General features: G+C 43.8%; 1 protein-coding gene and 1 pseudogene across 1 annotated transcript; both read right to left on the bottom strand.

The window, feature by feature from the left end:
• Window positions 1-1,799: 1,799 nt before the first annotated feature.
• On the bottom strand, window positions 1,800-2,751 carry LOC123067761 (cytosolic sulfotransferase 10-like). The gene is made up of 2 exons (XM_044490419.1): window positions 2,643-2,751; window positions 1,800-2,344 (listed from the first exon to the last, which is right to left on the bottom strand). Exons 1-2 carry the CDS (start codon window positions 2,749-2,751, stop codon window positions 1,800-1,802), a joined length of 654 nt encoding a protein of 217 aa, XP_044346354.1.
• Window positions 2,752-2,941: 190 nt separating this feature from the next.
• Window positions 2,942-5,658, bottom strand: LOC123067760 (putative disease resistance protein RGA1; annotated as a pseudogene).
• Between the last annotated feature and the right edge of the window lie 8,506 nt (window positions 5,659-14,164).

Below are 14,164 nucleotides of genomic sequence, written 5' to 3'. Positions count from 1 at the left end.
ATCTCATAGAAACAAGCCATCTTCTCCTCCTTCCATTTGATCGCTAATGCCCTTTTCACCTCCACCATTGCAATCAACTCTTATTTTTATGTTGGGTCACCACCATTCATCTTGACATTCTTTCCATATTTTGATCCATTCTAACGCACATGAGGAATGGTGAGTTCTCTACCAAGTCATCATCATCAACATTGGTGTTGAGCCTTTGCCTATTTGGTATGGTTTCAAAGTTTCTTCTTGATCCTTTGCCAAGGAAATGGTCACATTTTCATTGTAGTACACCTCAATCATTTGCCAAAATTTCTCCTTTATTTGGTCGGCACCGACCATGGCATCGAGAGCAATGTTAACCCAAGATTCACACAAACATTCTTCTTCCCCGGTCTTGTAGTTGCACGACCTAGAACTCTTCTATTTCCTTGGGTCTCCTCGACCTCGTACACCTTGTCCACCACCTTGGCACTTCTCATTTGGGTATGTCACATCGACATGGCAACCTCATCGAGGCCAAACTTGTGCTTCACATTCAATTTTTCCATGGAAGTGGCAGCATCGTCATTCAATTGCTCACTATTAAAGTAAAGAAAGAACCTAGCAATCAATATCAAATCATGCATCACTCTCTAAAGAAATTGCAAACCAAAAAGGGAAAAAAGAAAATAAAACTTCTAGGCATATCCTCGAGCACGCCAGTCTCGCGCGTGGTCTCGACCGAATCCAAGTCATCCTTGGATGCCGGAGGTGAAAGGGGTGGTGGCGTGGCAGTAGGAGGTTGCGTAGTAGTCGTCGGCTTCGTGGGAGGTCGATGGGGATTTGGAAGGTCGTGGTCTCCTTCTTCTTCGCCGCTCCTGTCGTGTTGTTCGTAGCCTTGGCGACGCTATCATTTTTCGGGGGCTTAGGAAAGGGCTATAGGAGGTTGTGGTGGCGAGAGTAACAATAGTCATTGGCGACGAACCATTGTCAATGACGTTTCTCCCTTGTCGTTGTTGTTTCAGTGTTGCGGCGCCAAATTATTCATCAGCGGTGGGTCTCTAGCACCGGAGGCGGTGGCCAGGGGTCCAGCGGGGGAGTGGCATTCCATTCCGCCGGTCAACGGCCCCGAGCGGTGTCGCGATGAGAGGCGGCAGTGTCGGGGTTGTGGGGAAAGTTGCAGCCGAACAGGAGGGGGCATGGCTTTTCTTGAGAATGCCCGCGGCTAGACTAAAACTGCAAAAGTGGGGGAGGTTATTTTTGGAGGGGGTGCAGAATTGAGGAATTAGTTTTTTGGTTGATCTGGGCTATTAGTTTTTTGGACCATGAGGTGTTACATCCCCCCTTAGTAGTTGTCATCAACAGAATCTTCAAAGTTAAAATTTAACTACTACTACCTCCATCCTGGTTTATTGGTCCCCGTTGTATTTAGTGTCAAAGTTTGACATAAAATTAACTAGCAAAATGTTCATGTATGTCATAAAAAAGTATATCATTGGAAACTATGTTCAAATACAAATCCAACGATATAATTTTTTGTTAACATTTTGTTAGTTAAATATTTGATCAAAATTTGACACAAATTACAAAGGAGACCAATAAACTAGGACAGAGGTAGTAGTTCATATTACTATACATTCATGAATCTCGCAATAATTGTCGCGTCACCTTTTGCTCAGAAGTTTTGCTCATATCTCAAAAGGCAACAAAGTCAACGAGAGAAAACAAAAGGTGACAATGGATCAACGCACATAGTCTTTGGCATTATTATTGTGAACACACATTTTGGTTGCACAAGCATGCACATAGTTAAACATGACACCGAGATGTCAAAATGTGATACCTGATCCTCTCAGCTTCTCCTCAACAATGGCATCCAGCTTCTTTGACATCTCTTCCGTCAAGTGGTTTGCCCAGTCACCAACCTTCCCAGTTCTAAAGTAGGAAGCGTTCTCCATTGGCACCCCACCAATCCTATCAGTTACTCTTGATGAGTTGACCGGTAAGCTCCTGAGCTTATTGAAGCTACACAGCTGCACTACACCCTCTACAACCCCACATCTCACCTCCTCCTCGGTGAAGGGAACACCGAGGAACTTGGCGAGCATCTTGACGTGCTTGACTGGTTCGGCCATCATCTCCTCATACTTCAAGAGAATAACTTTGTGGCTCGCTGCTATGCTTTTCTTCCAGAACCCAAGGTTGTGCTCCCAGATAGGCCCGTACGGGAATAGCCCCTCGGAAAACGAATCAAATGCTCTGTCAATGGTGTACTCCGTGTGTACCTTGCCGATGAACTGCCATAGGGACACGAACACATCCTTGAGTAAATTGCACAAAAACACCACTTCGAAGGCTAGGTTTGCAGAAAACACTACAATACATTTTTTTTTGCAAAAAACATCATGTCTACCGTAATATTTTTGCAAATAACACTGATCGGCGGATTTGCCTTCGTTGAGTGTGTTTATGACAGATGGGGCCCGTTAGTCAGGCTGACGTGGCACAAATTTCTCACACCGTTAAATTGAATCGTTTTGCTGGACATGGGACCCGCTTGTCAGTGTAACACTATTGAGCATTTCATCGAGCAGTTTGCGTGCAGCACACATGCCATTCTCGTTGCACCCACCGCACTGGACCGCCTCCTTCCGCTCGCCGTCGAGGCGCACCTTGCGGCTGGCTTTGCAGTCCCTGCACATGATCAACCCCGCACCGGCGCAGCCCTCGAGTCTGCGACTGCCCCTGGAGCAGGGCCTTGAGCATCCCCTCCTCCTCCATCCTCGTCACCTCGGCCGCGCCGCTGATGTGCTTGCCCCGAATAGCTGCAGCTCCTCCCGGTAGTGGATTCGTCCCGCTTGATGGCCGTCAGGCAGCTAGGGCACGTCGGGCGGCCGCCATTGCCGTGCGTGCACACCATTGACGGAGCCGGGTAGGGGCTTCCCTGCTCTATGATGTGCTGGCCTATGCCTCAACCGGGAGCGGGGCGCGCTGTGGCGTCTGGTGCGGTGCGCGCGAGCAGCAGCAAGGGCGGAGGTGCGCTAGCAGCAACAGCAGGGGCGCAGGTGCGTGCGAGCAGCAGCAGGTTCAACTCCTGGTGGTATTGCATGTGCAGGCGCTGGAGCTTGCAGTCGCGGTCGGCGAGCCCATCTGCTAGCCCCATTCCCATGAGCACCCTTGCGCAGCCTACCCTCTCCAGCACCGACGCGGGTGGAGAGCGTCCGCCGAGCACCGAAGGCGACCACGACCACGCCGGAGCAGCAGCCGGACGGGCACGGATCTCGCCGGATCCGGTGTCGGGTGGGGCAGGTGAGGTGGGTATGGCCGGATCCAGCGTGCGGCACGACGGCGGCGGCGGCGGCGGGAGCGCCGGAGAAGCGGTAGCTCTGGGATTTTGAGGGATTTTCTTTATGCAGCGGAGAGGAAGATAACACGAGTATGAACCTTTTTTTTTTATTTTTCTTCCAATGACAGGTGGACCCCATACAGCCACACATGCTGACAACGTTAGCCAACCTCGCCGTTACATGTGGGATGTTAAATGGTGCCACGTCATCCTGACTAGCGGGCGCCATCTGTCATAAACACCTTCAACGGAGGCAAATCCGTCGATCAGTGTTATTCGCAAAAAGATTACGGTAGACACGGTGTTTTTTGCAAAGAAAATGTATTGTAGTGTTTTCTGTAAACCTAACCTTTAAAATGATGGTTTTGTGCAATTTAATTCACCTAACCCAAGTAGAAAATATATTATTCGAGGCACAGACCTGATACTCAGTTTAAATCATGAATGTGCATGTGTCAGCTAAACAACAAAATTGATAGAAGCGCAACACCAACCTCTTTTTTCCGTATGGTTACCGTCAGTCAAAATAGGCATCAGTTTTGTCATCCAAGTGCATCTGTTAAAATGATAATACTACTAATATCAGTCCAACAAACATGGTTTTTAAACAAACAAATATGGATAAAAATGGAACTCTGCCGACTGCTGGAACACACACATGCAAATACTCAATAGCAGTCAATAAAAAGCATTTTTGCGAGTTAGCTGCTCTTTGGATAACAAAGTAAATACCCCCTCGGTAAACAAACGTCTTATATTTGTTTACAGAGGAAGTACATAACACAACATGAGTTCAAGACATTTATGCAATGTTTTTCGTCTCTGAGCTGAATAGCACATACATATTTCAAATTTAACTCGCCAAAATGTTTATACCAAGTCGGGGTTTCCCATATACACTCCAATTGCACCCCGTGCTTTTTTGATTTCAAGACTCGGCTGGCATGCATGCTTGCCAATGATGGTCTTCATCTGCTCCTCAATATCATCAGTGTTGTTGGACAAGCTGTAATATGCAAACACTTGCTTGAGTCTTGACAGATGCTCGATGCCGGAAGGTAAATCTTCGCCATTTTTCACTAGAGAAACAATGAATTCAAGCGACAACATTTGGATCTTCTGCCTGGCCTCTGGTTCAAATCTGAGACATGGCTTATCATGATGAAATGCAAAGTTCGTTATAGCAGGAAACCACCCAGCAGCGACGACGATCTTCTGTCCAGGAACTGAACGGACAGAAAACTGAAGATCGACAAGGGACGGTAGCTTCCCGAGAATCTCCAACCCATCCCGATGGAGCACATGAACACGAAGCCCCAGGCGGGTGAGGCTGTCAAGGGATGCAATCCATGCTGGAACTGCACTGAAAGAGCACATAAGCAGATGAAGCCTCTCAAGACTTCGTGGAGCGGGTTCCCACTGGCTCAGTACATCAGCTGGCATGCCCCAGGAATAACGAGAACACTTCTGCTTCGGTACATGGGACACCCTGCAACATCCAAGGCACGCAGAGTGCGGAGAGCTCTCATGTTACCCATCCCGTCAGGCAGCTCAGCATTGCCTGGAACAATCAGATGCGACAAGGAATGCAACTCGAAGACATCCGACGGAACATCAAGCAGGTTGTCATTCAGTTCCAGTGTCTTCAGATGTTTCAGTGTTCGTATTTGATCAGGCAGTTTGAAGGAATTACCTCTGATCCTCAAATATCTCAATAAGAAAAGTCTGCATATACCGGTCAGGTCACATGAAATATTCCTAGAAAAGCTAGCTTCAAGGTCCATAACTCGGAGAAGCTCAAACTTCCGTATACATGGTATGTCTTGAACAATGCCTGAAAAGATGAGCGATCGAGTTTGCTTGAGTTCTATGCTTCCCAGAACGTTGTCATGTTCTGCATTGCTGAAGTGAAGGGAGAGGCGACAAATTTCCAAAGCTCCAGGCCTGGCCTTCAGGTCATTTGTTGTAGTGATGAAGTTCTCCTGCCTGGACTTTGAGGTAATAAGCTCTAGCATTAGATCATGCACCCGAACAGACATCAACTCTCCACCCTCACCAAAAGAAGCAGTTTGAATCATACTCCTATTGATGAGTTCTGTTAAATAGCCTTCAGCAACATCCTCTAGATCTTGACCAGGTATTTCCATGACGAAGCCTTCTACAATCCATCGCCTCAACAAATGGTCCTTCCTAATGATAGAATCCTCAGGAAATGTAACAAGATAAAGCATGCATGTCTTAAGATCATGAGGGAGATCATTATAGCTAAGATTTAGGACATGGTTCATCCATCTGAAAGCAGAGTTCTCCTCCAACATGGAACCTAAAGAACTTAATACCATCTCCCATTTTGTCCTTAGCATAACTTGTTGACTAGCCAACAGGCTAGCTATGCTTATTATGGCCAAAGGCACACCTCCACATTTCCTTAAAATTTCCTCTGAAATTTTCTCAAAATGCTCAGGGCAGTTATCTTCTGTACCAAAAACTCTCCTGAAAAATAATCTTCTTGAGTCTTGGTTGTTGAGATGTTCAATCTTATAAATACGGTCATGGCGATGATTGCAACAGGCAGAAGCTACATTCTCAATTCGAGTAGTCGTTATAATTCTACTGCCAAGATCATTCTGCGGAAACATGTGCTGAATACTATTCCAAGCTTCTGTACTCCATATATCGTCAATCACAATAAGGTACCTGAGACAATTTTATGAAAACAAGTATTTGTCATATTCTCACATAGTATCAGAATAGTGCTGGACAAAAACTATCTGCCAAGCTAGTACTACCTAGGCAAGCTCTGTAAAAAAAATGTTAAATACTTCTCAGGAACTAATGAGCTTGGAGGGGGGAAATCATTGCCCTCCACGATCTAGTTTTAATGAGCCATTCTTAATTATCTGTGAAACCAAACAATATTTTCTGAAACTATTGGATTTGCAGTTGTTACTGCACATCATTATTCAATCTTTATTGTTTCATTATGACGCCATATAGGAAGAAACATGTGATTCAGATGCTATATATATAGATAAACATGAAGAATGCAGTCATAACTAAGTTCTTGCTAGGTAAAAAAGAACAGTTCTTGCAATGTGGGATGTGATTAGCAAACTGGGCTTGTTTGACATGCCTTTTGGTTAATTTTTATATTGGATTGCTAGAAAATTGTAAGTTCAAATTTTAGAATTTTGTGGAAATAGCTAAAACAAATGAGCTAGCAAGTAGGGAGTTCTGGCAGAGCGTGTCTCGGGGAGCAGGAAATTAGCAAAGGTGTGGTGTTGGAAACTAGGTATTTGGTCCAACTGATGCTTGGTACAGTAGAGAAGACTCTCGGAGATGTCTCGAATTAGCTCGCTTCTTTTTCTACTTGTCAGGAATTTACCCCCAAACAAAAACAGTTCAAGTCTTTCCTATTTATCAAAAGACTTCATTTTATCTCACCTTCTAATAATCTCTACTACTTCCTCCGTTCCTAAATATTTGTCTTTCTAGAGATTTCAACAAGTGACTACATACGGAGCAAAATGAGTGAATCTACACTCTAAAACATGTCTATATACATATGTATGTGGTAGTTCATTTGAAATCTCTAAAAAGACAAATATTTAGGAACGGAGGGAGTACTATCATACTATATTATATTGTTCAGTGTTCCTGCGAATGCTTTTGCTTACAAAACAAGGTCTATGTCAAATGTTCCCAAAATTCTTACGAACAGGTTTTAACCAGGTTTCTTGAAGACTGACAAAATGAAAGGAAGCATTCCGTGACCTTGCGAATCAATTGCTATTTCTCCCATGTTTCTGATCGGCGAAACTCGGCAGGATTGACCTGAGACAGTATGTCCTTCATAAGCCTCTTGATATCGGGCGTGCTGGACATGGAACTTGAGGCACGGCACTGGAACTTGGCTCCAATCTTCCGGTACACTTCGATGGCAAGAGTTGTCTTCCCCAACTCTCCAAATCCAACAACGGACACCACCTTCAGCTCCTCCTCGTCATCCAAGAGGCGGATAATCTTGTCCCTTGGCCTGTCGATCCCCACGAGACCCCCGGCCTCGCAGTAGAGCGCGGACAGCCGAGCGTCCACCGAGGAGGACTCCGGCCGCCTGCCCGTGGAGGCGGGAGACCGGGATCGCCATGGCCGAGACTGTACCTTTTGGTGCGCTCGGCCTCCTCGACGACGCGAGCTTTGAGGGCCTCGATCCGCTTGCCGATCTGGTGGCGCGCCCGCAGCTTCCCGAGCTTCTCCGCGACGCCGCGCATGAACCTTTCGTCGGCGTCGCCACGGCTGAGGAGTGAGGACCCGAGGTGGTGGATGAAGACGTCGATACAGTCCTCGATGGCGCACGACAGATCCCTCGATCTGCTCCCCCGCTCCGACGTCTGGGCGTCGATCTCTGCGTTGTCTGCGAGCGTCCTGAGTAGCGCGTCCATGCTGCCGAGCTCCTACTGGAGCATTGCTGGAACATTCCGACGCACAATTGCCTAGGTTTTTGTTACATTTCAGTTCAACCACCCCAGAGCTTACATTTGTTTTTCAAGATTGTACTAAGGGAAACGATTAGAATCAACCGGCTGATTATCACGCGCTCTGAGTCCGCCGTCTTGATTGCATGCCACGTAGCTTATTGGACCACCCATGTCTCTATCCCTCAACCTCTTTCTCGTAGCCTGCCATGGCCGCCACCATCTCAAGCTCCTGGAGCAACGCCCGTGTTGCCTTATCTGGCCAAGGCGAGGTGGTGGAGCGGACCGAAGCGACGAAGTGTCACAGAGGGCGATCTTGTTTTTGCAACAGAGAGCGTGTTGCAATTGCAACAAGCTGCCATGTTTTAGCCTCGCAAAAAAATACTCAAAAATAATTCCTGCAACAAGGTCTTTGTTGCAAAAAAAATCTGCAACAAGTGCTCTGTTTTGGAATTTTTTCGTAACAAGACCTTTGTTGCGGAAATTTTCCGCAACAAGACCTCTGTTGCAGAAAATATTGTAGCGTTACTCTTGTTGCAAAGGGGTGTCTGCTCACATGGTCCCATTGAGCGACCGTTAGCGTGTCCACCCAATGGTCAGTGAGGCGGCAGATCTTTTCTCATTATCCGTTGGCCGACACGTAGCACTGTATTAAATAAGAGTTGTTGCGGAAAGAGTGTTGTTGCCTGTTCATTAAGAGTTCCCTCACATACGAAAATTCTTTTTTTACTCCGAACTAGAGAGAAACCCCGTTGATTTTATCTTTTCTATACCAAATAATAAAGGGACTATTGCTTCTTATGGTACATCACAGAAATTACTCTTAAAGTTGCAAAATATAACCCACCAATACCATCTATAAGTAATAAAAAAATGTTTCACACAGGGGAACACCCCCGCCCCCGCCTGGGCCGGCCCATGCAGTAGGGATCTCCTATATTGCGCCCTGCGCACTGCAAGAATACATAGCGCCCCCGTTTGGGCCGACACATGTCCGGGCGGCCTATTTTTTGAATTTCATTTTTTATTTTTCCTTTTTATTTTCCATATTAGTTTTTTCTACTTTAAATAATTTGGGATTTCAAAAAAAAACTGAAAATTAAAAAATGAGAATTTTAATTTTTTCTAAAGAATCATAAAATGTTTATGTATTTCTAAAATATTTGTTGTTTTATTGGAAATGTTTGCTTATTAAAAAACGTATAAAATTTTCAAAACAAATGTTCCGTAAATCAAAAAATGTCATGATTTTTCAAAAAAAAATTGTATTAAAAAATGCTAATTAAATTGAATAAAATTACACCAATTCAAAAAATATTCATGAATGAAAAATATCCTATAAAATTGTTCCTGACAAATTAGTTTATTCATTCATAAAATATTCGTTGATTCCAAAAGGATCATGCATTTCAAACATGTTCCTTAAACAAAAAATCTTCATGAATTTCAAAAAACTGTTCCACCAATTTGCAAAACAATGTTCGACTATTCAAGAAATTTTCTTAAAAAATGTTAAAATTTTAAAAAGAAATGTTTGCAAATAGTATAAAATGTCATGAATTCAAAAAATGCTCTTGGTATTAGAGAATATTCGAAATTTGTAAAAGTGTTCGTGAATTTGAAAATTGTTCACGATTTCAAATATGTTCGTGAGTTTAAAAAATGTTCACGATTTCACAAAATTAAGGGTGATACTGTATCTCAATAATGCAGCAAAATATGATCTTGGCCATTGGAGATTATGAATTATTTTTTCTCTCGTTGCAACGAACGGGTCGTTTTGCTAGTAGAATATGATGAGAGAAACCGCGTTGAGCTACTCCATCTCCACCGGTAGAAGATAATGTTTTTTGCCTGAAGGAAGATAATGTTTTTTTAGAAACTAGTAAATGTGTACGATGCAATGTACGTTAATATCAGGCAAAGATTAGTTGCACGTTGATATTGTGTAGAAAATCAATTGCACTTTAATATTAGGTAGGATATCAATTACAAGTTAATTGCAGGGATAGTCTATATCTGGTATTATCGTATTAATTGTGCACTAAACATGTAGCGTTCGTCATTGGAGCAATATAGGTCGTTGAGTTGACATTGTTTGATGGCTGGGATTTGTTGGATCCGCCGGCTTTGGGTCTTTTTATAGAGAATATAGATATAGATAGGACGCGGAGTATGTAATCACGAGCTTAAATGCTCCCTAATGAACAGTAGAATCAAAAAAATAGTAAAATCAAAAAAATTGGATTTTTTTTGTTGCCAAACTTTGACAAATGTTTTGTGTTTCGTGATAAATACATCATGAAATAACATTCTTGGAAGTCTTGGCAAAAAAACAAAATTGATGCTCCAAAAATGCTATTTACAAAAGAATTTTGGAGTACTGTTTTTTTTGTCTTAAATTGCACAATTGTCATTTCATGAGGAAAATTTCAAAGTACTCAAAACATTTGTCAGAGCTTGCACCAAAAATATCAGAAATTTTTGAATTTTCATTATCTTCAAATTTTATTGTTCATCCCGAGCTTAAATGAGGTCGGGAGTAGAAGGGGACTTTTGATATGGATATAACTTTCTTCGGCAGTTTCCGACTTAGAGCATCTATCATCACAACTATCAAATGTGTCCTCACGTACATTAGCTCATGGTCATCCCTCAAATGTTCGCGTCCACAGTCGTATCTCTCATACCAAAACCCTTAGTTTCATACATTATGCATGCAACGTTAAAAATAACATACATAGTTCATCTAGATCGACACACATAACATAAGGGACTTCTCATATATGTCATCGGACTACCAAAAATTGACGTATTTACTAGCTCTGAATATGACTATGGAGGAAGTTCACCCACAACATCCCTTGCATTTGCACTTGCCATCTTCGTCAAGGAAGTAGCGGTCAAAGACGCGATATGGGATGAGCCTGATCTACTCACTATCGAAGTTGTCCGGTGCGTCACTAAACCTCCTCCTCCTCCTCCTCCTCTTTGGCGTGCGGGTTGGCGAGGGCAGAGACTACCTAGGTTTGCTCTGGTGTGAGGGCAGGCGACATCTGATCTTGCTACTTCGCCGGTATGTGGGTACTGAGGGCCTCTATGGGCTTGTTCGACACGGCGTGCAACTCGACCCCCGCGGCATGACGCAACTTCTCCCTTGCACGGGGGGTGGAGCCCTCCTCGACCCTGAACTGGTTACCACAACTGGGGCATCCAGTGCATCTGTTGTCGTGTTGTCTGGTAACACTACTAGGAAGTAGCTTATAGGTAGATGCTTGGTAGTAGTGTCGGGCAAGCGCCCCACGCTACTGCTAAGTAATAGTAGTGCGGGTAGGAATCCAATGCTACATGTAGAGTATAGTAGTAGTGCGGGTGGACATAGCCATCGCTAGTGCTAAGTGGTCCCAACGGTACCTCCGGGTCGAGCCATAGTAGCAGCATGAGCTTTGGGATCCGTGCTACAACTAACCTCGTAGTTGTAGTGCAGGGCTTATACACGGCGCTGCCATTACTGTTACACGGGGCCATCTGGTGAGCCTCACTTAGCAGCAGAGCGGGTACAGTGGCACGCACTATAGATAGTGCCCTTAGTAGTAGTGATGGCCTGTTACCTGTGCTACTGCTAAGCGGCCTTATCCTCTCCCTGCCCATCACTCTCCCTCTCCACTCTCCACACTCTCACTCTCCTTGCTCCGGCGAACGGCACCACGTGGCCGCCCCCATCCCGGACCTCCCTCGTGCCCGCCCTCCCCCATCCAAGCACCCCCCACGCGGCCGCCCTCCCCTGTCCCAGCCCTCCCCGAGCGTGTCGAACAGCGACTGTGCACCCCCTCTCCAGCTCAGGCCCTCCCCCACCGTGAGCACCTCCCTCTCCTCTATGTTTAGTTTTAGGTTTAGTTGTTTAGATGTATGGTTAGATGGATGGATGCATTTATGCAAACTGTTTGACCTTATATAACCAATTTAGATGGAATGTGAGATAAGTATGGTTAGCTTACGGCCAAATCCGTTGGTGACTTTCCACATTGCATACTCGATTTTCTCTAAAAGATGAAAGGCTCGATATCAAAGGATGGAGCAAAGTAATGAATGTGCGCATGCAATCAATTAGAGACAACATGAATGTGCGTAGGCCACAAGTGGGAGACAGGTGGATCTCTGATACGTCTTTGTCGTATCTACTTTTCCAAATATTTTTGCTCTTGTTTGGACTCTAATTTGCATGATTTGAATGAAACTAACCCGGACTGACGCTGTTTTTGGTAGAACTACTCCCTTCGTTCTTTTTTACTTTGAGCATAACTCATAGCTCGCATACCAAGGAGAGCCCCGTTCGAAATTTTCTGGACAAGTTTGCCCCTTCTTTTGCATGGATTAGACTACTAGTCGCCTCGAATCCCTCCCTGCATGTCGCAGGTAATCTCTCTCTCCTCCACTTATGTCTCTGCATGCAAACTTGGAAGTTGCACCAATTAAGGGGATTAATTGCTAGCGAAGCGGAAAGGCAGGGGCAGGCTGGGAAAGTTGCGTTACTCAAGGGATCGCGCAGAGCATTTGGAGGAAAAACGAAAAAAGTTATGCACGGAGTATAAAGGATCGGAGGGAGTACCATGGTGTTGTTTTTGTGCAAAAATAAAAGTTCTCGGAATTGGACGAAATTTTTTGGAGATTTTTATGGGAAATATAAAAAATACTGGAGCAAAGATCTACCAGAGAGGGCTCACCAGTTGCCCACAAGGCACCAGGGCGCGGCCACCCCCTAGGCACGCCCTGGTACCTTGTGGGGCCCACGTGGCTACGCTGACCCTAATTCAAGCCTATAAATTCTTTTTTCCCTGAGAAAGAAATAGAGAAGAAGTTTCATCGTGTTTTAAGATATGGAACCGCCGCCGCCACCTCCTGTTCTTCATCGGGAGGGCTGATCTGGAGCCCGTTCAGGGCTCTGGGGAGGGGATTCGTCGCCATCATCATCACCAACCCTTCTTCGTCGCCAATTCCATGATGCTCACCACCAGAAGTGAGTAATTCCTTCATAGGATTGTTGGTTGGTGATGAGATTGGATGAGATTTATCATGTAGTCGAGTCAATTTGTTAGGGCTTGATCCCTAGTATCCACTATGTTCTGAGATTGATGTTGCTATGACTTTGCTATGCTTAATGCTAGTCACTAGGGCCCAAATGCCATGATTTCATATCTAAACCCTCTATGTTTTCATGAATATATTTGAGTTCTTAATCCTACCTGCTAGTCATATGCACTTGTTATGGTTCTCAACCGTAGACCCCATAGTGACAATTGTTTGGGATACTCTCTAGGGATGACTGTAATTCGAGGAGTTCATGTATTCACCATGTGTTAATGCTTTGTTCCGGTTCTTTACTAAAAGGATGCCTTAATATCCCTTAGTTTTTGTATGGACCCTGCTGCCACTGTAGGGTAGGACAAAAGATGTCATGCAAGTTCTTATTATAAGCATGTATGACTATATACGAAATACATGCCTCCATTATATTGATAAATTGGAGCTATTATGTATCGCTCTAGGTTGTTATTGTTACATGAATGTGGTAGAAAGGCCTTCTGGAGGGCTAAGAAAAATAATATTTTTGCAGTCAGAAAGAGTGATAGTTGTCGCACAAAGAATTTGGAAGAAATGCATGGTATTGCTAATTCATTTTTTAAGCAGCTTCATACCTATGATATTTCGGTCAACACATCTCATGTTATGCCGCTTGTGAAAGATAATGAATGTCGATCTCTGTAAACATTTTTCTGTCAAAGAGATTAGTGATGCCCTTTTTCAAATTGGGTCGTTAAAAGCTCCTCCTACAAATAGTTTCAAGCAATGTGTTTTCAGCGAAACTCGGGTTTGATCAAGGAGGATATTGTTCGGTTGTTCATCAGTTCTTTATTTTGGAAGAATGCCGGATGAGATTAATAATACAACTATTTTGAACTCATTTAAATTTCGTTTATATATTTGATGAAATCATGGTGACAATGCCTTTGAAAAATGACAAATATTGATTATATTTTGAACTCATTTAAGTTTCATTGTTTCACAAATTGATTGAAATAAATCACAAAATTGATTTCCAAATAGTGATTTGAAATCATTTTTCTAAATGGTAAAATAATTGAAATCATTGTTTCAAAATATTTAAAACCATCTTTGAAAAAAATGGAATTCGCTATGAAATAATTGAAATCATTTTAAAATAGATGTTATCAATTGTGAAATTTATTTCAATTATTTAAATTAAATTGTGAAACGGTGAAATTCTATGTGACGGGATATATACAATACTCCGCATCAGAAATCCTAGGTGGGCCTCTGCATGCACGAGTCTTGGCGAAATCACAGGGTGAAT

The sequence above is a fragment of the Triticum aestivum genome, chromosome 3B (genome assembly GCF_018294505.1).
Source record: "Triticum aestivum cultivar Chinese Spring chromosome 3B, IWGSC CS RefSeq v2.1, whole genome shotgun sequence".
NCBI classification, from domain to species: domain Eukaryota; kingdom Viridiplantae; phylum Streptophyta; class Magnoliopsida; order Poales; family Poaceae; genus Triticum; species Triticum aestivum.
This window is presented reverse-complemented; position numbering and strand designations above follow the sequence as displayed.

Bases quoted from the DNA above. Each gene is read 5' to 3' on its own strand.
- LOC123067761 (XM_044490419.1), bottom strand. From the start codon at position 2,751: ATGGAGGAGGAGGGGATGCTCAAGGCCCTGCTCCAGGGGCAGTCGCAG. The intron at 2,345-2,642 runs GTGCGCCTCGAC...AATGTATTGTAG, and splicing joins ACTGCAAAGCCAGCCGCAAG to TGTTTTCTGCAAACCTAGCC.